We start from the raw sequence: 23,931 nt of genomic DNA, 5'->3' as shown, positions 1-23,931 counted from the left end.
AGCAATCTTTTTGTATACTTGGATTGATTTATAATTGAGTTCACCCATTACTCATTTCAAATTTGTTCTTCATTACTTTAACAAATTCTTAGCATAATGAGGTCTTGGTAGATTCGAATATGATATTGCCCGCAATGATTTGGACAATGATCATGTTTTCATCATGACTCTTAGTGAACAAGGTCTTATCCATACTAGCTCACATGTATCCATTCTTTTCTAAAATTCACCAAGTATTTCTTATTGTGCCCAATGAGCTTGCTTCAAACCATATAGGGCTTTGTGTAATTTATAAACATGGTTTGGCTAGCTCAGGTATGCAAAAGCTTCAGGTTCTTGTATGTACCCCTTTAAAAATGTACTTTTCACATCTATTTGAGACAACTTGAAGTGATTAAGAAAAACATAGCATAATAAAATTTTAATTGCCTCTAATCTCACCACGAATGCATAGGTTTCTTCGAGGTATATTCCTACTTGAGTATAACCTTTGGAAACTAAGCTTTGTTTTTCATAATATGGGTCAAGAGGTTTTTGGGTGTTTAGATTTCGATGCATCACCCAAGTGTTTTGATCCTTTTATTCTCTTTGATGTTACTTCTCCAACTAAAAAACCCCATGTTTTCAAATAATAAACAACGGGGGTCAAGAGGATATTAGAGTTTGCTGATTTGCAAACGCCTCTTGCCTCCTTACACTCTAAGCAAACTCGGTTTAGAAAAGAAAAAAAAAAACACAAAAAGGAAAGAAGGCTCTATGGGATGGAGATTTGAGGGAAAAACAGAAGCAAGGAGAGATAAAATTGGGGGATGAGATAAGAGTCATTATGGGAAGGTGATTTGAGAAAAGAAAAAAAAAACACAAGAAGAGAGAAATCACGAGAGAAAATTGGGGACTTCCTGTTCGTGGTGCGACTCCATTGCTCTCAATTTTTATTTTTTTATTTTTTTATTTTTTTTGATTGGGACAATTGTATCTCAAAGTTTGATGGCAACAAAGTAATGGCAAAATTTATGAGTTTGTATTTTTTTTACGCATGTCAGATTAGTGGATTTGTAAATTTTTATGTTGAGTTTGCTAGTCATAGGTTTGAAATACGAGTACAAACCTGTGAAACTCCTCAAATGAGACAATTCAATCCAAATGAGCACTTAAGCCTTCAGTCATACACAACAAGAAAAATCATTTCTGCCAGCCAAACTAACTAAAACTTTCGCCATTGAATTTGAATTCCCTGGCAAAAAGAACTCATTGGGAGAAAATATTTTTATAATTTTATATTTTTTTCCTTTTTCTCTTCTCCTCTTCCTACATTTTTTTTATTTAGTTTTTTGTTTTTTTCCCTTCACTTATAATTTTTTCCCCTCTCCTCTTTTCTCCCCTTCTTTTTATCCTTCCCTATTTTTCCCTAGGAGGGGGAATAAGTAAGTTAGATTAATGTTATTTTAGTTTAAAGGAATTTAAAATATACTATATAATAAATAATATTTTTTGAAGTAATCGGAGAAGATAATTCATAATTTATAAATAAACATATATATAATTTTAATAAATAATAAATTTTATGAAAACTATTACCAAAAAAGAAAAATAATTATTTATAAATAAAAACTATTACCAATCATGATGGGACAGCTGAGATAACCATTTGGCACTAAATAGCTTTTCATATTGGATCAACAGTATCTTGGCCAAATCTATTTCTGGAGAGAATGCCTACCTAGAAAATCACAAAAACGATTCGCCTTCATTCAAGTACACTTGGATATCATATTCTGCCATGCTTTGCTGATGGCCTAAGCAAGTAAAAGACTGACTATTCGAACCAGAAACTTGTTTTCTTACCCCTTTGGGAGGACAGACTTACTAATTACAAACAAATTAACTGAATACTTCAAGAAAGTAAGGATGCATAACTTAAACACGCCAGTAAAATAGAATAAAGTTCCTTCAAAATAGTAAATCAAGTTAAAGAGAAGAATGGCCATCTTTGTCAATTATGGATTCACCAAGCTTGGATGGAAAATACAAAGAATGTTCTTACACCTGGTAGACCGAAATGGTACGAGTTCCGACTTGATACATGTCACAGATTAAGAAAAGATTGAGGTTCGCCAACTCACAGCCGGTATGTTACATCTCAGAGATTATCCAATAGACAAATAGCAGTACAAACAGACAAAAGTGAAAATTTCATTGCATGATTGCCGCAGAAGTTCACTGAACAGCTAATACAAAGACATACTGCACATGTTCAGTAGTTACAAGTAAGCTTGTTTACTCCTGGAAGTAGCACCATAACACATCATGGGATAAGCTGGAAGGCGTAGTGAAAAAGCTAACCTTGTTGAAGCTCCAGGCCATTGACTTGTAAGCCTTCCCAAGCATGATACACTTTCCTCTCTACTATTGGCAAAGCAAAACCCGTGACATGAAAATTAACTCAAATCATAACTTTGCCCATAGAAGTCATGGAGAACCTGTCACCCCGGGGAATAACTCTGATATTTTGTTGAATACATCCATTACCTGAGAAAAGTCAATTACAAGTCAAAAGAAATGAAAGACTGAACATATAGCGGCAAAGAAAGCAATTATAAGCAGACATGTATATGCAAGTTTCAAGAACATGTAACCTATTGTAAGGAAATAAAGAAAGTTTTACATCAGTGTCATGTAGCACCACTCTGTTCTAGCTAAAGGTAGGTAGAGTAGCATCATTTAAAAAAAAAAAAAAAAAAAGGTATCAAAGCTAACGGAAATGTAACAAGTAGATCAAGTGACTTGTTTTTGGCATGTGAGAAAATCCTCTACAGAGATCAGATGCCTCACAAATATACAAATCTACACTCATTGGAAGAATATTTGAGTCCAAGTTGAAGACGAAGCAGGCCACCTAATGTAAATTTTACATCAAGGTCAATAGAGAATAAAGAAAGAGATTTGGGTTTTCACCTCTTTATCATTTTGATACTTCGCTATACTGAGAGGGTTCTGCGAACACTGCATAAAGTCATAATAACAGTCAAAACCAGAAAAAAGAGAAAAAAACACACTTTAGCAGAGAGCATGTTAATATACATACATCCATGATAGCAGCTTGCACTTTGGGGTTTTGAAAGGCCATAGCAACTTCAGGATTTGCCATTATTTTTGAAATTACTTCTTCAGGAGTGAGCCCAACTTGGTCTACAAAATTGATGGTTAAACTACAGATATATAACTTTATAAAAGAATTAAGATGTTATGAACTAATACAGCAGCATCATTATCAGCGCATGGTCATAAAATCAAACCATTTTTCTTTGTAAAATAATGAGAAAACCAAACCATACTTATTGACTAAAAAATAGATCTTGATCAAGTCAAAGATGGTCAAAATTTCTGATACAGCACTAGTATTAAGCAACAAGATCAGAACCCAAGGAAAAATTGAACCAGTCAAATTACCTTACGTTCTCCTCTGGAATATAATATACCAATCCAATCACATTATCCATAGTAATCTAGAAAACAACCACAATAAAGGACCACATACGGGCAGATATATCTACAGTTTTACATCCATCTGCCAACTTGTTTAAACATTAATTATGTATGTGTGCTAGAGAACAAGGGAAAGCTCACATGAATTTTTTTTTAATGGTAATGACAGATATAAGGAGAAGACTCAATCCTCAACGAATGATGATGAGAACAAAAGACACAAGTTTAGAAAACAATTTTCGATTTCTTATCACCATTATCAGCAATTTAATTGCTTTTTTTCATTATCTTCTAAGTCAGCTGTTCATGAAACTCCATGGTATGGTTAGTACGATCATAACAGGAGATATAGAAGGTAATGACAACAAGCTCTGTCTACTTGCAGCCTAGAACAGACATGAAAAACCTGACAATCTAATAACTAGTGTGCTTTCATTATTTGGTTTCAACATTTATGAAATCATTGAACCAGTTAAGTGCTCAAGTTATTCAAAAAGAATTTGTACATCCATGGATTACTTGTTGGCAATAGTTACATAACATATCTGTTATCACTCAGCAGAAAGTAGTCATAAATGCTTTTTAAAATTAGTCACAAACTCACCAAACTGTTGTTTGACCTCTGGACTGCTTAGATCAAAGTTTTTTAAGGAATCCATTATCCGATTGTCCCATTCTGTGCTTCCACCCATATTATTTCTGAGAGACAAAGCAGCAGTTGACTTTAGCAGGACACACCAAACAAAAAAATTTATAGAACTGTAAACTGGAATAGATAATAGAACCTATCAGCATGGAAATTCAGAGCAAGGGTCGGACAAAATTCAAGAACAAAGATCTTGTTTAACAATTTACTTTTGTTCAATGGCACCATAACAATTCCAATGTGGAAATGGCAGCATGGATGCATTATTCAAAGATCACATAAACCGAGAAAAACTGGTAACAAGAAATTCAAATGCATAGAAATTCCTTGATGCCACATATTTAAAGATGGTCATGATCAATTTCTAAGGGTTTCGAAAATCCACAATCTAAAAGTAGAACCCTATCAGTCGTGTGATAGCAAGTCAGTTCCTCATTTTAGTCTTTCTTGCGCAGAAGTTAAATCATGGGGTCTCATCATTTCTCCTAATCTAAATGGGCACTACAACTGTGAGGACCACCTGCATTTTATGTCATCCACGAAATATGTCTGGATTTCCTATCAACTGTAAACCAACAACTAGATGAATGGAAAAAAAAACTTTCACACCCTGTGACACAGTCACCACCTGTATCATCAATGAGGAACACAACCAACATCTAGTAACTTAACTAAAAAGAAGACATAAACAAGAACTGTCTGCAATGACATGAACCAGCTTATCTTTTTCTAACAATTAAACACACCATGATTCAAAAGAGAATTTGGCATCAATGTTCAACATCAGTAAAAGAAAGTACTTACATCATATCTTGCAACTGTAGGCGATACTGCGGATTTTGGAGCATCCCTGAAAAAAGATAGTTAATGCTGCCGATCATTACTAAATAAGTTGTCTTGAAAGTTACACTAAAACCTCACATGCATTATATAAAAAAAGTACAGATAGAAAAAAAATAATAGCTTGTTTGGTTCAATCATTGCTCATCACAGAAAAGCTCTTTGCAGAAAGGAAAGGAAAAGAAAATTAGATAGAATTTTTTTGCTCCAGGAGAACATTTTCCCCTCTTTAACAGAATCAATTTGTCATAGCAATTCAAAGAAAATTCTAAAATATAAAACTTGACGAAGGGTACATTTTTGGCCTTAATCTAAATTAGAGTGCCTACATAACTCAAGAGAACAAATTAAAATTTCGCATTCTAGATGCACATGCAGAACAAAACATTCGCAATAAGATGGTTAAGCTTTTCATTTAAAAAAAAAAAAGATGGTTAAGCTTCAGATGTCCTTGAAGGTGAATGCTTTCCAGGTCCAACCTGGGTTGACTCATAGAAATATTCAAGTTTGAGAGAAAAATGCAGGTGAAAAAGATATAAGCTTACATTTGAAAGTAGAAGGGTTCCTCATCTCCTCGGGTAAATAGCTGCCAAATATATAATAAATAAATAAAATAAAGAAAAAAATATTTCAGGAATAAAGAAGGAAAAAGATCAAAATCGAATTAGACAGTACTATCAACACTAAAAAATACCCCGGATACAAGTTAATTTATTCACCAATATCACAACAATAACTATCCTTTCTCCTGATGGAAAACTGGAACCAAACTTGAATTTCACACAATCCCAAAGTGCAGAGGAATGGAAAAGGTATGCTAATTGAGGGGACATGAACAGAGTAGCATATAAGATTACAGACTTTTTTTTTTTTACTTCATCTAAGATGGAAGACATTAATGTATCAAAACAGTTGCTCCACAGAAAAATAATGATCAAAGACGAAAGTCAGCTGTGGGATCAGCAAAAACAAACAAATGACCAAAATGGTATGGTGGAAGTGGTGATGGAATATAGATGATAAGAGCAAAGGAATCTTCATTTCAAAAAGAAAAAGAAAAAAGAGCAAAGGTATCTTGGTTCAAGTAATTAAAAATATAAAATGATGCCTGTCAAGTTCAGCTGATTTCGATACAATGGGAGAACCCAAGGAAATGCAAGATAGTGAGTTGCTCAAATGTGCAACAATGAAGAAAGAGGAGATTGTTTTACATGGTAGAAGCTTAACAATGGAAGCTTAACAATAAATAGAGGGGGGCAGCAGGGAAGGGATATCTTTACATTTAATATTTTGAATCTCAGACCTCTTCACTCTATCCTTCTTCCATCTTGCCGTAGACCCCTGCTGCATACCATAGGGCCACTACAATCAAATGCATCTCCCATCTATCAAGCTTTATTTTCTTTGTTTTCTCTTTCTCAACAGTATTCCAGCAGACACATTCCAGTTATGGAATTTCAAACAAACAGTTTTTGAATATGGTTGATAGGGATGGCAACCAGTAACAAATAGAACAGGTAAGAGATTCCCTTACCTGTTCCAATTACAAGAAAACCTGTTTTCTTATCCGTTTTATCCAAAACAGGCAAAGAATGCTACATGACCATTTATTTACCAGACTACCCACAGGTGATCGGGTAAACAAGTAAATAAAACTTTTAAAATATAATAAATAAATTTATAAAATAATTATAAATAATATAACAACATAACATAAGATATAAAATAGAGCCTGCTGGTATAGAGGGGATAGTTTAGGATCATGATGGGGCCATTCTATTTACTTTATCAGGCCTAATTGGTATGTTTGATGCAATGGTAGCAGAAATCAGAGCCTAACTTCAACAGTTAACGGCTCTATGTTCAGCAGTTTTTTAAGGCTTCTAATGATGGAAGGAGACTTTTCCAGATTTATTTCTTGGTCTTCTAGTGCTTCCAACCTGAGATAATGCACTTGCCGTCTACTCTTCATGTACCATGGCATTATGTTTTAAGATCAGCCAATCACATTGGTGATGTCTTAGCTAAGTCGGGTGTAACAAAATCATGTTTATTTATTGAGGATTCTCCTGTCCCCTCTTCATTGCACACTTTTGATTGACTAATGAATCACCATTTTCAATTTTACATATATTATATATAATATAACACAAGATATAAAAATAATTAAGCATTATTTAATGGCTTTTCAACTAAAGACTCTTCAAATTAAGTCATCCTCTACATATAGGCAGATTTTTTCTTAAACTTACATGAGTAGAGATTAAAAATTCAGAGCTATCTCATCCTTTATTAGAGCAATTGGATAGTCAGATATGAGTTAATCCTTAACCAAACTCGTTCCATTTAATAAATAATATCTAGGTAAACAGGTAAAACCTTGCACATGTAAAGATTTTGTTCCATATCCTTTTTTAAATGGATAGGTAGAACGATAGCATAGGTAATCAAGTAAAATTGCCATTGTGAGTTAAATGAAAAAATGGGCTTCCTCTACTTGCTTTTATCTAAGCTTCAAGTTTTTCCAAATCTACTTGAAAAAGTAGAATATACTTTGATGATGGATTCACCTTTCATGTTAGGAATGGTAAATACACTCTTTTGGCTTGATGGATGGGTAAGAGATAATAATTCACTTCAGCCTTTACTCTATTATTTAGATTAGAAAGAGATCTAAATGTTATAATTATGAAGTGCCAAACATTTTTTGGTGACACACCTGTAGAAGTGCCAACGGGTTGGCAAATTCTCTGGAATGACTAGTGGAGGGAATCGGGACCACTTAGTGCATTGCCTCAGTTGCCAGCCCTCTATCTCAATGGCCAATTCCTGGGTCCATAGCAGCTGTTGAAATCTTCACTTCTGTCGCGGCTTAAAAGACTAGGAGGCTTGAGATGCTAGTCACCTTCTCAATGATCTCAATACAATCAAAATCAAAAGGAACGTTATGGACAAACTGATTTGGAGACCCGCTGATAGTGGATCACTCTCGACTACTTTGGCCTACCACCACATTTCTAGCTAGACAGTTAATTGCGAAATTCACCAAGCCATTGTTGCCTGACAACATTCTGCCCCTCTCAAGGTCAAGTATTTTATCTGGGGTGTTCTCCACAGTAAAATTCTGACCGTGGATAATCTGCGGAGAAGAGGCAACTTGGATCCATCCATCCAATGCCCCCTCTGCAACAACGAAGATGTGATTATCTCCCACTGTTTCCTTCACATCACGAATGCATGGAGAGTTTGGACCAAGCTGATCATTATGATTGGGATCCAAATTTGCATCCCTAGTAGCCTCTCTGCCATGTGCCACGTGCGACTTGCTGCTAGGTCTCCCCCTCCCTCAGCTGGGTAAACTTCTCCTATCGACATGCCTCACGCATATTCATTGGGGCTTATGGAAAGAAAAGAACAATTACAGATTCAATTGCAAGTTCTCATGTGATGACGATGTCTCGAGTTGCATTATTGGTTAGATCACTACCTGGATCCACTCTAGGTAGGAATTCCAGCATCTTGGTGGGATCTCTCTCCACAGCAATCGGCAGGACATTGCTCAAATGTCTGCACCATCTCATAGCCCCACCTTACAAGATTGGCAACTTCCACCCCCTGGCATCCTCAAGCTTAATTTTGACAGAAGCATTCTAGGCAACCTCGGATGTGCCGGTTTTGGTGGAGCCATCCAAGATTCTGATGGTTCTATTCTCATCTCATATTCTGGGTTTGATTCCACTTCTATTGAGCTCATGGCACTTCTCCAGGGTTTCATTGTTTTCTGTGATCACCTCTCTAGATCCCTTTTCATTGAAGACGAGACTCCGAAGTGGTGATAAATTGGTGTTCCTCCTTTGTCGAGCCCCCTTGGCGGGCTACCAACGACAAGATTCTATTTCATCGTTTTTCTCTGCTTGTTCCTTCCCCTCCACAAGTACGGCAGAGTCTGTCGATGGCCTTCCTAAAACCAATTTGCGCTTGCTTCGCTTTCAAAACAAGGAGCCTTCCTCCAATCTCTTGTTATAAAGGAAATGCTCCCTAATTCATTGTTTCCTCTCTTTCTCACTTAATAAAGCTCACCAGTTTCAAAAAAAATAAAAATTCTCTTCCTATTTTATTTTTCTTCTTTTTGCTATGATACTCCTCTTGAAGTAATCTTCTCAAATTTGAGGAGTTTCCTTTAATGATGTATCACTTTTCATTGCTTTGAAACAACCAAAAAAATAAAATAACAAATAAAAACAAATTATAGTACTTCTCCCATCCTAACCCTAATGCTCTAGAAAAATATATAACCAACACAAAAAGAAAAAACATCCCCAAATAAGGAAGTATGAATGCATGCTTGTACATCTTGAAATCATGAGTGTTTCAAAAATCAAATACAGAAAACCGGCATGTACAACTTGAAATCACGAGTATTCCAAAAAAAAAAAAATGCAGAATGAACTTAGAGTTAGATCTGCGTCAACAAATAAGTATACATGTCACAAGAAAACAAAGGAAAGCATTCATCTAGATTATCATTGAAAGATATAATTATCTATTTGTATGATAACATGACAAATATTGAAAAAAGGATATATGAAATAGACAAAGAGTCTACATGCTTTTTGAAAGGAGGAAAAAGGAAAAGTATATGGTCTTACAAGACCACCTTTAACCTCAATATTTGGTGATAAAATGATGATTATCAGAAAAAAGAAAAAAAAGTAACAAAACTGAGAAATGAATAGGTAATATTTACTAACATAAGAGAGAGGGAGAGAGAGGCTCACTTACGGATAGACCATTTTCTGCACAGTTGGATCTTCCATCATTTTCTCCAAAGCTTCCACAGACAGGATAGGACTAGATGTTCCTGTTCATGGACAATTTAATTTAATTAGATATTTGAACTAGGACAATTATGAAGCTTTTGTTTTTGAAATGATGATTAGCTTTTATTAAATTAAGCTGAGAAAACATAGGCTGTACATAGTGTGCACAGTACAGTACAAGCTAGATCAAAGTGAGCATGAGGACAAGAAATGGCCCGAAGGACAGAATTTTTCCATAGGCTTTGGCAAGGCTGTGATTGAGTTTGCACATCATGGGACCTTTCTCCAAGAAATATGCCACTCGGCTGAAAGGTCAGTTACTTCATCCAATATGTGCCTTGGGTTCCAAGGGGTTGATGAAGCTGATATCTTTCAGAAAATAGTAAACACTAGCATGGGAAAATCTCAACATCTACCATCAGATGCAGCACAAACAATAGTTATGACTATGAACGAGTAGAAACATGTGGGTGTGGTTAACCAATGAACATGGAACTGCACCAGGGAAAAATTTGCTAGAGGACAATGAAAGAAAATATTTGTTTGCTGGCAAAGCTAATTCACAAGGCAGTGGAAGCTCTTAAATGGAGAAGAGAAAAGGGAACTAACCACGTAGTCAAACTTTAATGCAATCTCTCTGCCTCAGATAATTGAGCAGTTTATAGAACAAGCTACTAAACATGACTAAGAAACTTCTATTGCATAGAGAAGAGATTAAAAAAAAGAGACATATAATGCATTAAATAAGAGTGGACAAAGAACAGGGAGAAGAATTTTGAGGGAAAAACACTGACAAGATAAACATTTACACAATGCATTAGATAAGTCACTTGCAGGCAGCAATTACAACATTGAAAAGATTGGAGCAGTCATACGTTTAATGGAAAATCTAAAACTGTTGGATCATTGGTGACACTGAGAAAGTTTTTCACCATGTAATCTTGTGGGCCAGCAGAATTTCAAAATTCTTCAACTTCTAAGATTCATTACTTGAGTCAATTGGTAGATAACGCCTGGCTCCACTGATCCACATGAGTGGGCGAGACTCATGCATGGATCCCTTTTGATGAGGGTTAGCTAAACTGAATTTTGAAAGAAGCTCATGATGGTCGGTGGACCAAGTGCGAATTCTGGACTTCAGGGCTTTGAGCTTGAGGGGGAAACACCAACCCGGGTTGGGGTGGTGAGTAAGATCTTGCCACCAGACGGCAAGTTGAGATGTAAAAGTTCCATCAGCGAGCCAGGTGTTTTTAAAGCGAAACAAAGATTGACCCCAAACTGGGGAGTGAGTGTTGATTTGGATCGACCAATGGTCAAAGCCGACTTTCTTAAGAACTTGACCAAATGCGTTGCCAAAAAGTTGAAGCCAGGTGAGCCAGGTGTTTTCAAAGCGAAACAAAGATTGACCCCAAACTCGGGGGTGAGTGTTGATTTGGATCGACCAATGGTCAAAGCCAACTTTATTAAGAACTTGACCAAATGCGTTGCCAAAAAGTTGAAGCCAGTCATTATTTGCAAGGAATTTGTCGAGTTTGGAAAGAATGCCATTGGACCAAGTGTATTTTTTTCCCAAAGAGAGGGATTTCTGAGAGTTCTCTTTCCCCTGTCCTATGGAAGGGAATTGAGAAGTGGGGATTTATTGGCTTACATCTTCAGCATGTCCTCCTTGGTGGTTACTTCATTATAATGATGAGATTTCAAACCTTCGGCAAGAGGTTTTTTTTTTGTTAGCAATCACGTTGCAAGCAGTGCAAATTGTTTGTTGATTCATTAGCACATTTGGGGGTTTCTTCGCAGCATTTGGTTTTAGGTGATTCATTCCCATTAGATATGGGTTGAGTTCAGTATTTTTGGGGATGCTTCCGGTTTCTCTCTTTACTTAAAAAAATAAAAATAAAATAAAAAAAAGAGCTAATCATCTGAAACAATGCGAAGAACAACACTTACCTGTGGCTTCAGTGCTATTGGTGGAAGCATATTCACCCTGCATAGTAGCTACTCCATTTGTTGAGACCTTTTACAGATATAACACAAAAACTTTAAGATGCTATAAGATTTAATGTTACATGTAATCTCTGAATCCAATAAACAACAATTCATTGCACCAGCATACATTCTCAGCAGAATGAAAATCTTGAGGACTCCCCACATTTGACTTTTTAGAATAGCCAAAAGGATCTTGTTTCATGGTTTCTTCTGCAGTAACATCAACAAAAGCTGCAAACAAAAATACAACAATATTTGGTATCTGTTGGGTGTTATTTCATTTGCTCTTGTGAAAACCAAAAGTTAAACGTAATTTTCATGGGTGTCAATCATCTATAAGATTACAAGGATAACTGTTAAAATATAGCACATATACATCGGCTACATGATGACAATAAGAATATACATACTTTCACTAATAAAGAAATGTTTATTCTCAAGGTAGAAAAATAAGATGATCAGTATCAACCTTTAAAGAACAGCAAAGCAAAATTACCCAAACAAAAAGCACAGAACATTCTTTCTTTGAAAAAAACTTAAACTCTTCCATCCATCTAAAATTTTTTTTCATGAAAAAGTTCATGTTAATCCAAAATATTGACAAGAAACAATTCTGCTACCACTAATTCTGCATTGTTACTTAAATGGATTTGGAGGTTTAATTTATATCCGGATCTGATCTGGAGGAAATTAGTTGCTGCAAAAGCAAATAAATTAATTGGTTGGTGGACTGAGGGAGGAAGATATAATAGACTGTCCTCTATATGGAAAAAAAATTGTAATATTGTTACCTGCTTTTAAGAAGGTTGTCAAATGCTACACTGGTACGGGAAATGTAACAAAATTTTGGTTAGACTAGTGGGCCGGCACTCGCAGCATCAACATCAGCCACAGCTTGGTTAACTTGGCCAGAAATATTGAAGTGTCCATCTCAGACTAGAGAACTGATTCTGGAGGATGGAACTTAAATCTCCGAAGATCACTTACAGACTCAGAGGCACTGATGGCATCCAATCTCATCAGTATTCTGTCCTCAGTGAGACTCATAAATGTGTCTGATACTCTCATTTGGACACCATGCACTCAAGGTAATTTCTCTACTTCATTTGCATACAATTTCCTGAGCTGTCCTAGCCCTCCACAAACCAAACATCCTGCTGCCATTGCATGGACTTTGCTTGCCCCTCCTCGTGCAAAATTTTTTATCTGGTCCGCATGTGGGAATAAAATCCTCAAATTAGATTCCCTAATCCGGTGAGGAACCCTATCCTCGACCCTCTATGCCCCTTCTGTCAAACTTCCCAAAAACAGCCACCCATGTCCTCTTACATTGCAACTTTGCCAATTTTGTATGGACTAGCCTCCTCAACAAAATCGGTTTCCAATACTGCCCCTCTCAAAATCTCTCATCTACCATCCTCTCAGTTACTAATGCAAGCCTCCCAAAACTTGGAAAATTATTGATCTCTTTCTATGTTGGACATATCATTTGGGCATTATGGAAAGAAAGGAATAATCGCAAATTTAATTTAAAATCTATTCCTTGCGATACACTCGTTGAAAAAATTATTGGCCAAGTTACTGCGTGGATCCTTCTGCGTAAGAAATTCAGAAATCTAAAGGGATCTAATTTTCGAGAGAACTGGCAAGTAATTGTTGGCATGTCTTATCCACCTCGCCCCCCAACTATGAAAATTTGGTCTCCTCCCCCAATGGGCCACTATAAATTGAATTTTGACAGAAGTGTTTTTGGATACCCAGGCCCAGCGGACTTTGGTGATGTTATTCATGACAGTAACGGTATTCTTTTTTTTTCTTTCACTGGGCCAATCAAAATTTCAGATTCAACTACTGCTGAACTCTTTGGGTTACTTAATGGGCTTCGGATCTTCAATAATCATCTTATTGGGCCCCTTTGCATTGAAGGAGATTCAAAAATCGTCATCAATTGATGTGCAAAGACAGTTCTTCCATCATGGGGTCATTGGGACATGTTTTATGATATATGTAATTTAATCTCTTCTTTAAACTGTAATTTTAAGCACATCCCTAGGTCAGCTAATCACTTAGCTGACGCTCAGGCTAAATTAGGTGTTTCACTCCAACACTTTGTCGTGGAGGAAGGTCTTGTTTAGCAAGGTATTGTAATCTTTACTCTTTTTTAATAGCTTATACATCATCATTCAGAAAAAAAAAAGGGAAAAAGTCCACTAATGAAGTTCTAGTTTTGAAATTTCACATCTATAACGGACAAAGAGGAACTTAATACTAGAAAACAATCAAACAAAGAAGAGAAACTTGATGCAGTACAACATATTGAAGAAAGAGAAACACTTGACAGGGAGTTTTTCAAGGTCTTCAATAGCAGACTTGAGCAACTTAAGAACCAAATCATGAGGCAAACTCTGGCATAGTGTTCAATCCAAAGGAAAAGGAAAGCATCAACTTTCTTTTTAAAAAAAAAATGCATCAAATAGAGTGGGTAAATCTTGCAATATCAACCAGCTTACATACCATATTTCTGCACTTCCTTCTTTGTTTCAGCCTCCTCCTTCACATCTGCTTTGACTTCAGAAACAGGTGCACTTTCCACCTTCGTTGCAGTGACATCTACAGTAACTTCAGGCTGTGAAGCTACTGCAGACACAGACAGGGACCCCAATCCCGATGTTGGAGGTGGTGGAAAAGGGAAAGGTGACCCTGGTGAGAAGGTAGGAAGATTGAACTGGGTATTCTGCGATGATGGCATTTGACCCATCAATGTTTTGAAAGCTTGCTGCATTGCATATTTCTGGGAGAAAAATCCAATTAACCATTTTAATAGCGATCAAGTTTTACTTGAAATTCTTTGAATGTCAAAACACGAAACTGCAAAACTCATGAAAAATCCAACCTGGATATAGTCACCCACCTAGCATATTGCCATTACCTTTTAAGAAACCAATAATAGTGAAACTATATCCCGTCTCCCTTAGTTCACAAGGCACTTTACCTATAGCAGTTAAACTATATCCACTCTCCCTTGTTCAAGAGGCACTTTAAGAAGCATACCCTATAATCAATGGCCTATGCTGTAAAACAGTAACATAATTTAACTCACCTTTAGGCTTGATGCTGCCTGAAACATGCAAACAAGATTGTTAATGCCTAATCTAAATCAAAAACTAATCAAGTCATGGAACTTGCACATAAATAGCTTAGGTGGTTGTTTTTTTTTTTTTTTTTGAAATGAAATAGCTTAGGTTGTTGAAAAGGCAAAAAAAACATGTTCTTAATCCTCTCACCCATGAGAAAAAAGCTGAGAAGGCAACCCCTACTCCAATCCAGAAAAGAGGTGACCCACTGAGAAGTTAAGCAGGAAATATCATTACTCAAGTAAATTTTGTGCTGAAGATCATACAAATATAGGAAACGCTAAAAGAGATTACAAAGATGTTGATGACGGTGGCAACAAGGGTTGCGGATTAACAGCCACTGAAGATGTCTCTTGACTGCCTGAAGAAGAAATGCTTGCAAAAGCCTCTAAATTTTTTAATGCTGCAGCATGAGAACAGACAGACAATCAGCAACCAGAACAATACAACAAATTTAGTATCACACAAAGGAAACCAAGAATTGCAGCCACATCAATTCTCAAAAAAGGCTTTGAACCTGGACTGCAACACTATAGTTTGGGAAATGATATACTAAACCACCCAAAAAGAGTTATTGGGTAATCTTTAGCACCAGAGCTTGGTCTCTCTCACAATAACAATTTTTAGAGCACATTATAAACAAAAATTACGAAAAGATTTTCAATATATTCCTTTTGATTTAAAGTGTATATAAATTTTTATTAACAACAAAACGGTATTAACATAGAGCTGAAACAGTTCAGAGGGATTATTAATAGCAACAATAAAATTGCATAAGAATGACAAAGAACATAAAAAACTCCTTCAGTAGTTAGCTTATCACCACAAAAGTTAGTGATCCTAAGGACATGACTTCACAATAGTTGAAAGATCGAGCATTTTGAAGAATCTTTACAAAAAAATTCAACCTTCGTAAACAATCTACAATATTTCATTTTAGAAGGGATCTCAATGACAATGAAGCTTTGCAAATAGCTGAACTCTTGAAGTTGCTGGCATCCAAATATTTTAGAAATGATGGCAGGGATGAAATCAGTCAATCATTTTATCAGCCTCTTTCTATAACAGTTTGCTGGGTCAGCAAACAATCCGGAGATGAGCATAACTGCTTACATGGAAACTTCTGAGCCCCTCAAAATCCTCCATTTCCTTTGGACAGCAGCTCAAAAGAAAAATTCTGACATGTGATTCATGTTTGGGATTCATGTATGTAAAGAGAGAACATTTCCAGATTGTACCACTCAAACCTATACACAGAATCCGCCATCTCTTGGAATGTTGAAATGGCTGTATTTAGTGGATGGTATAACAGGATATTTAGTAGAGCTTCAAACTTGATTGGATGAAAACAACTTTCAGACAAGTCTCGGTGATAAGGAAACATTGGTAACTTATAGCTACACTCAGCCCTACCCCTGTCCCTCTACCCATCTCATGGACTCCTGCTGATGATTTTAAACTCAACTTTGACAGAAGTTCGCTGGGAAATCTGGGGCCTACAGGAGGTGCTAAGAAATCAGGATGGGGAAGTGTCATTAACTTACTCAGGTCCTGTTGGAATTGGTGAGTCAGCCAAAACTGAAATCAAAGCTCTAATATAGGGTATCAAGTTGTACCATCAGACTTTTTCTGGCCCCATTATCATTGAGAGTACTATGGTGATTAGTTGGACGAAGGAATCCGCCTCCCTCTATGAAGGTTCTTGCATATATTTGATGATGTTAAAAGCATATGTGCTAATATTCATGTATCATAGGAGCACACCTTGAGGACTGCAAATAACATTTTAGATTTGTTGGCTAAAGGAGTTTCTGGACCTTCTCTAGTTGTCAGAAATGTGTTTCCTATTGGAATTTGAGAAACCTCTCCCTCTAAAATTTTCAAGCAATAAAAGCCAATCACAATTTCAAAGATAAACTATGAAAAATAAAACAAAATGCCCCTCCTCTGATTCAAATCAAAATTCAGCCACTGCTATCTGATTTAAGTAGGCTCTCAAACTTAGTAAATTCACCTCGCCCTCCATGGAAAGATTCTTACAAGGGATAATCTCATTTGTCGAGGAACCACTATTCCCAATAGCACCTGCCCCCTCTGCCATAGTATGGATGAATCTATTGACCATCTCCTGGTCAACTGTCACTTCTTTTTCCACATATGGTGTTTCTTTTTCAGTATATTCAAGCTCTCCATTTCCATCCCTGCCAACCTCCCCTAAAAACCCACACTCGGTCAATCTATGTTCCTCTCTTGCCTTGCTTTTGTTCCCTGGCTCATCTGGAAAGAAAGGAATTGCAGAATTTTCCTAATGACTTCCTCTCATTAGCAAAAAGTTGCTGGAAAGATCTTCTCTCAAGTGGTTACTGGGATTGGATCCCTTCCTCTCTTTGAAGGTGTCAAGGCCAGCCTAATTAGAAGCTGCTGATTTCAAGTTTCTTGCCTTGCCCACATAGGCCCCCTCGTACTGAGAGTTGGATTCCCCCAGATCCCAAAGCTATAAAGCTTAACTTTGACGGCTCCTCCTTCAGCAATCCAAGGCCTTTGGGCTTTGCAGTTGTTTTTCAGGATTCCTTCGGCATCATCCTTGCTTCTTTTGCAAGCCCCCTTGGCATCTCAAACTCCACCTATGTGGATCTTCAAGGACTGTGTCATGGTCTTATGATTTTCAAATATCGTTTTCAGTGTGCTCTTCACGTTGAGGGCGACACCAAAACCATCATTAGCTAATGCTCTGGTGCGACAAGGAAGAAATTGAGGAAGAAAGAATGAAGAGAAGAGAAGATAATGAGATGAGAGGAGAGATTGTAAAAGACACACTCGTTGGAGGCTAAGAAAGTTGACCTTCCTCTTTTATTATCTTAATTAAGTGATTATAAGAGTAGATTTACAAAAATGCCCCTCATAGCTCTCACTCATTTAACTCCATGTGGACAAATCAGAATTCAACCAAATTTGAACCATAGGCATACACTCTACTGTTAACATCAGAAATATATATTGTTACTGAAAATGACTAAAACACCTTTGTATATCTTTTAACACCCCCCAAACTGGGGCATAAATATCAAGAAGCCCCAACTTATTAAAGAATATGTCAAACTCTTTCTTGCCCACAGCTTCAGTGAAAATATCACCAATTTGATCAGGTGAGCTAACATACAGTGTGACCATTGCTACACTCATAACTGCATCAAGGATGAAGTAGCAATCAACTTCTACATGTTTTGTGTGTTCATGGAATGCAGGGTTGCTAGCAATAAAGATTGCAGTCTAATTATCACAATGCATAGTCATAGCCTGTAGTAATAAACCTCATCTCCTGTAACACCGATCTGACTTATAAAAGTTCACTTTCTGTATGAGTAATTGCTCGGTACTCAGCTTCCACACTTGAGCGAGCTACTACATTCTATTCCTTACTCTTCCAAATTTGCACCAACAAAAGCACAATAGCCAAAAGTAGATTTTATTTCCAGTTTTGACCTTGCATAGTCTACATTTGAGTATGTCTCAATCTTTAAATGACTATGGGGGGGCATAAAACAAACCTTTTCTTTGTGCTCCTTTTAAGTATCTTAAAATCCTTTAGGCTCCCTCCAAATGAATCTTATGGGGACGCTCCATATATTAGCTCACCATACTGAACGTAAATGATATATCTAGGTAAGTGAAGTTAGCATAAATGAGCTTACGTGCAAGTCACATACAACATGTTGTCCTTGAGCTCTAGACTATCAACGTCATGTAGGTATGACCAACTTCCATCAGAGTTTCTACATGCTTAGCCTTAATAACCCATATTCAAGGAGCATATCTATCACATATTTTCTCTGAGATAACACAATTCCGGGTTTACTCCTCGCAACCTCAATACCCAAAAAATATTTCAGAGATAGTAAGTCCCTGGTTTGAAAATCTTTTGCAAGATGTATCTTCACCTCCTCAATTCCCTGGCTTATCACTTCCAAACAATATTATATCATCCACATAAACTAGTATTACCACAACACCAGTAGATCTTGGCATAAAAACAAAGAATGATCTCATTGACTTCTAGAAAAACCTAATGCCATAACCATTTTGTTGAATTTGTCAAACCATGCCCTGGGACTCTGTTTAAGAACTTAAGTCGTATTATTCAACTTACATACCTTCCCAATCTCTCCTTGAGCAACATACCCAAGAGGTTGCTCCATATATCTTATCTCATCCAAGACACCATATAAAAACGCAATTTTAATGTCCAGCAGGAGTAAAGGCCAACTTTGTGGCACTGCCACTAAAGCGAGAATACGAACAATAGATAACCGGGTGACAGGAGAAAACATCTCAAAGACGTCAACACCATAAGCTTGAGTATATCCTTTAGCCACAAGACATGCATTTACCATTCAATGGATCCATCTGCATTATATTTGACGATATAAACCCAACAACTCCCCCGACAGCAAATGAAAATAAACAAACTGTGAAATAGGATACCATGTACAAGCTCAAATACCTTTGCAGACAGCAAGGGGAAGATGGAGATCACATACCTTAAGAGCCTCAGATAAAGAAAGTGTTGATTCAGGTTGCAAAGAGAGAGCCTTTTGTGGTGTGGTCCCATGCTTTCCACAATGATACACTTGTAATGGTTTATATTCTAGAACCAAAGGTAGTAAACTAGGCACATTTTCTACAAGACTAAGAGTAACAAAGGTAGGACACATAGCACCAATGGATGAAGAACTAGATAAACTAAAGTAATGAGTGTTTTAAAAAAAGTAACATCCAACATTTCAAAAAAAAAAAAAAAGTAACATTCAAGCACACAAAGGTTTTTCTCGTAGATGGACAAAACCATTTACAACCCTTCTGTGTTCAAGAGTATCACATGAAGACACATTTGACAACTTCAGGTGAAAGTTAATCCCTTGTGATCCAAGAACATAGACAAAACAGACACAACCAAAAACGCGAGGACACGAAGGAAATAACTCAACATCAGGCTTGAGAATATGAAATGGAATTATACCACCAAAGAGAGTAGAAGGCATTTTGCTAATAAGGAAACAGATACTGAGGACCACATCTCACCAAAATGATTTGGGTAGGTACATATAAAATATAGCATGCATGCAACTTCAAGCAAATGGTAATTTTTCCTCTTGACTACACCATTTTGATGTGGAATATACACACATGAAAACTGATAAATAATACCTTTAGATTGACAAAAAAAAATTATGGTTCATAAACTCAAACCCATTATTTGTATGCAAAACACGGATCAAAGCACCAAATTGATCTTTATTTCATTACAAAAATCTTGGAATACATCAAAAACTTAAGATTTCTCCCATAAGAGATACACCTAGGTAGATCTACTAAAATCATCGATAAATAACAAGAAATACTTATGACCAAACGTATTGACCATAAAACATGGTTCTCATCCATCAGAATGGACAATCTAAAAAATGCTACAAATAGAAGACTAACTAGAAGGAAATGACGCTCGGCGGTGCTTTCCAAATTGGCAAGACTCACATTAGAACTGAGATGAAGAAGGCAGCACATTGGAAGGGTGTACCATGAACAAAGAATAACTGTGACAATTTTATTGGAGACAGATGACCAAGATAAATATGATATTGGAAGGGTGTACCATGAACATAAAACGTAGAGGATACATGTGACGATGATCCCTCCAAGTGGTACAGACTATTTCTCTCATGCCCTAAACCAATCACCTCCCTGGTCTTGAGGTCCTGAAATACACAATGAGAAGGGTAAAAAAGTTACAGAACAATTCAAAGAATGTAATTTGGCTAACTGAGAGGAGATCCACAGGAAATTTAGGAACTAATAACACATAATCAAGACACAGCGGAGAAGTAGGTCTAATAGATCCTACTCCACTAACAAGAGAAAACAAGCCATCTAAAAGTGTAACCTGTTTACATTGTGAAGATTAACTAAGATTAAAAAAGAAGGAAGACATACCTGACATATGAGATGAGGCACTAGAATCAATAACCCAAAAGACACTAGAATGCACATGCAAAGCAAAATCACCTGACTAAGCTAGAGTAGTTGTAGCAGCAAGAGTGGATTGAGGCACAGAAATAAAAGTAAAAGTCAATTGGGCCATCCTCTGAAGTAATTGTTTGCATCTCATCTGAAGCCCCAAGAACAATATCACCCACAGGAGTTGTTGTAGAAGTCTCATTACTCCCAGACACTAGTATTCACCAATGCCGGTTTATCGAACTACTCCCAACATCTGTAAGTAGGCCCACAATGGGTACACCTCGGCCACCCCTACCTTTGCCACGACCTGAGCCATCTAGGCCTAGACCTCTGTTACTATTGTCACTACCACAAGTAACTTCTAACCGATGATGAGAACTAAGGACAGCAGAATCAACAGTAGCTACTTCCTTACTACCAGATGATGTCACGGCTATCTCTGCATGGAGCACCCTATTGAATGCATTAGGAAGTGAAGGAACCTCATCTGATGCAAGCAGTTGGGCTCGTACTGCATCATACTCTAGGCAAAGACCCTCCAAAAACTTTGCAAGAAATATTTTTCCTTGTTACTTCCTCTCAACTCTTTTTCATCAGTCATAAATGGATAATAAATGTTGATTTCTTATAAAATGCCTTTTAACTCACTATAACAGTAACAGGTATATGTGCAGGTTATCTGGACCCCACACAGGTAATTAGGGCAAGAACAACATCAAGAACAGGTATGATGTAGATCAATTCCACCATTAATAGCCCAAAAAAACCAACAAGTGATGCTTCAATTAAGCAAATTCTGGATGAAATCACCTTCCTTAGGGATGATGTAGACATTACAATGCCTACACAAGCTAGAGTTTGAAATTTTCCCACAATATAACCCTGTAAAGGCACAAATTTTGCATAGAATTGACTCAATCAGTAGTAGGAACCATGAACCCTCAGACTATGGCAGAAAGAAACAAGAAAAATGTGATATTTAGCTTCAATCCAATGAAAATCGAAATCCCCTTTTTCTGGAATATGTGAACTTCCAGAAGATCGAAGAAGAACTACTAATGCCTGAAATACGATCTTATACCTCTGATACCATGTAAAAAGGAAGAAATTGAGGAAGAAAGAATAGAGTAAGTTTGTTGTGAGTTTGTGCTCCATGTGAGTTGTTGATGTCTCAAACCAGTTATTGTGTAAGCCTAAACATGATGGGAGTGTTCAGTGAGAAAAATTCCTGCTGCATTGATTAGTAATAAGAAGTTTGGTTACAAGGTTGAGAAATAGGCCTCCCAATTGACTAGTCATTTCAAGATGGAACTGGGCCTCCCAATTGACTAGTCATTTTAAGATGGAACTGGGCCCATCCAACAATTTTCAAATCCATCATTTTGCCAAACAAGTGGAGTTCTTCAGGGCTATCTCACGCTCATTTGTGGTGGCAGCATTGTTCATGATCAACGAAAGCCAACCCTGTCTATCATGTTTTACACCAATTAGCACTATTGATTCTACATGGGTCGAACTGGCTGCCCTCCTTCAAGAAATTAGGTAAAAAGTAAAAAATAAAAAAGCTCATTCCAACCATAACGATTTGATGATTACAGGGATTGTCTACTTATAATTAGATGGACAAAAAAAGGCCCCCCATTGTCCATTGTGTTGGTTCACATCTTTGAGCTTTTGATCTTTGCTCTTCTCATACCATCTCTTGCAGCACATTCCCATATCCTCTAATTGTATCTCAGGTAGTTTAGATAAACCTAAAGTTTCCCTGCAATCTCCCATTGTATATGATCTAGCTTCAAAATCATCCTTCCTCAGGGCGTCAGATTATTCACTCCCCCATCCTCTTTGCATTCTTTTCTTCCAGATTATTGCTAATTACCATCATTCAAAATGAAAATAAGAAAACCTTACATCACTCATGGCCAAATCTTGAAAATCAAAAGACAGGACATAAAGTATGATCGATGAGCCAGTTTATTCCTTTCATATTCAATACACAATCTGCTAATATCATATAAACACGAAACAGTAGAGCTAAAAACAAACAACAGAAACGCCAACTGTGCACATATACATTTCAAACACCTTCTGAATTTAGTATCTTTAAGGAAACCAAAACAACAAAAATGGAGACGTTAAAACAATAAAGAAGAGTTTCATCATAGAAAATATTAGCCACCGACACACAGTGTCATTTGAAGCCTTATCAATCTAATATCTTCCAACAGATTCGCAGTTCTAGCAAATGAAACGCACACACGAACCCAGTAACTGATCTCACATGGAACTCCAAATTTATCAAACTCTATATCATCTAATGAGTTTAAATTGATTATCTAGGCCTAAAATAAAAAAAGTAAACATAGACTTCATAAATTCGAAAAACTTTTACAAGTTGAAGTTAGTCCCAAACAAAAAATGAAAGCTATCACAATTTTCAAAAAAAAATAAAAAATACTTGAAGTAACATAGAAACTGACTAAAAATGAAAGATAAGTTACCTGTCTTTCGAAGAGCACGATCTCCACTCAATTCCGAAACAACATTTCCACTTCTAACATGACGAGGTTTTCCTCTTGAAAGCCGGGGAAGAGCTAAAGTGCGTCTAACTGGAATACCTGAGATGCTCAGCGAGCCGCCGGTTAGAAATCTCGGGGATATTAGGGCAAGGTTTTCCATTACGGTGACAACGGGAGAGAAAGAGTGACTGTTGTTCGAAACCCGTGGGTTTACGAAGCAGGCAAAATCCGCAGAACCGAAGACAGAGACCCGATGATAAAAGTCAAGTGGATTACGGAAAATTTACTTTATTGCCATTGAACAGGGAGAGTATATTAATCAAATTTTGCGAATTACTTTATTTGCAATTACAATAACAATGTTATAAAACTAACTTGAAGAGCAAATGAGTCCTAACTAAAGGACTATTTTTTCCTGGCATAGAAAAAAAATGACCAAAAAATAATTTTTTATTGACTCTATTCTTATAAAAAAAAACTCTCTT

General features: G+C 36.7%; 1 protein-coding gene across 2 annotated transcripts; it reads right to left on the bottom strand.

The window, feature by feature from the left end:
• Positions 1-2,173: 2,173 nt before the first annotated feature.
• Positions 2,174-23,660, bottom strand: LOC137945891 (protein TIC 40, chloroplastic-like). 2 transcript variants are annotated; one of them, XR_011111034.1, is made up of 15 exons: positions 23,429-23,660; positions 15,207-15,315; positions 15,063-15,120; positions 14,879-14,896; positions 14,293-14,569; positions 11,906-12,009; positions 11,740-11,806; positions 9,755-9,833; positions 5,518-5,558; positions 4,937-4,982; positions 4,091-4,185; positions 3,086-3,189; positions 2,956-3,003; positions 2,344-2,529; positions 2,174-2,244 (listed from the first exon to the last, which is right to left on the bottom strand). XR_011111034.1 is itself a non-coding variant. In XM_068791966.1 (14 exons), exons 1-14 carry the CDS (start codon positions 23,604-23,606, stop codon positions 2,470-2,472), a joined length of 1,284 nt encoding a protein of 427 aa, XP_068648067.1. In that variant the 5' UTR covers positions 23,607-23,660; the 3' UTR covers positions 2,174-2,469. The 2 variants fall into 2 exon arrangements, 1 of the variants encoding a protein (XP_068648067.1); XM_068791966.1 differs by having other exon boundaries at positions 2,174-2,529.
• Positions 23,661-23,931: the final 271 nt, after the last annotated feature.

This window comes from Aristolochia californica, unplaced genomic scaffold (assembly GCF_029961685.1).
Source record: "Aristolochia californica isolate CCGP_79_NKW_82.1479 unplaced genomic scaffold, dmAriCali1.0.hap1 SCAF_12, whole genome shotgun sequence".
In the NCBI taxonomy this organism is placed as follows: Eukaryota; Viridiplantae; Streptophyta; class Magnoliopsida; order Piperales; family Aristolochiaceae; genus Aristolochia; species Aristolochia californica.
The sequence above is the reverse complement of the archived record's forward strand: the minus strand, read 5'-3'. Positions and strand labels throughout refer to the sequence as shown.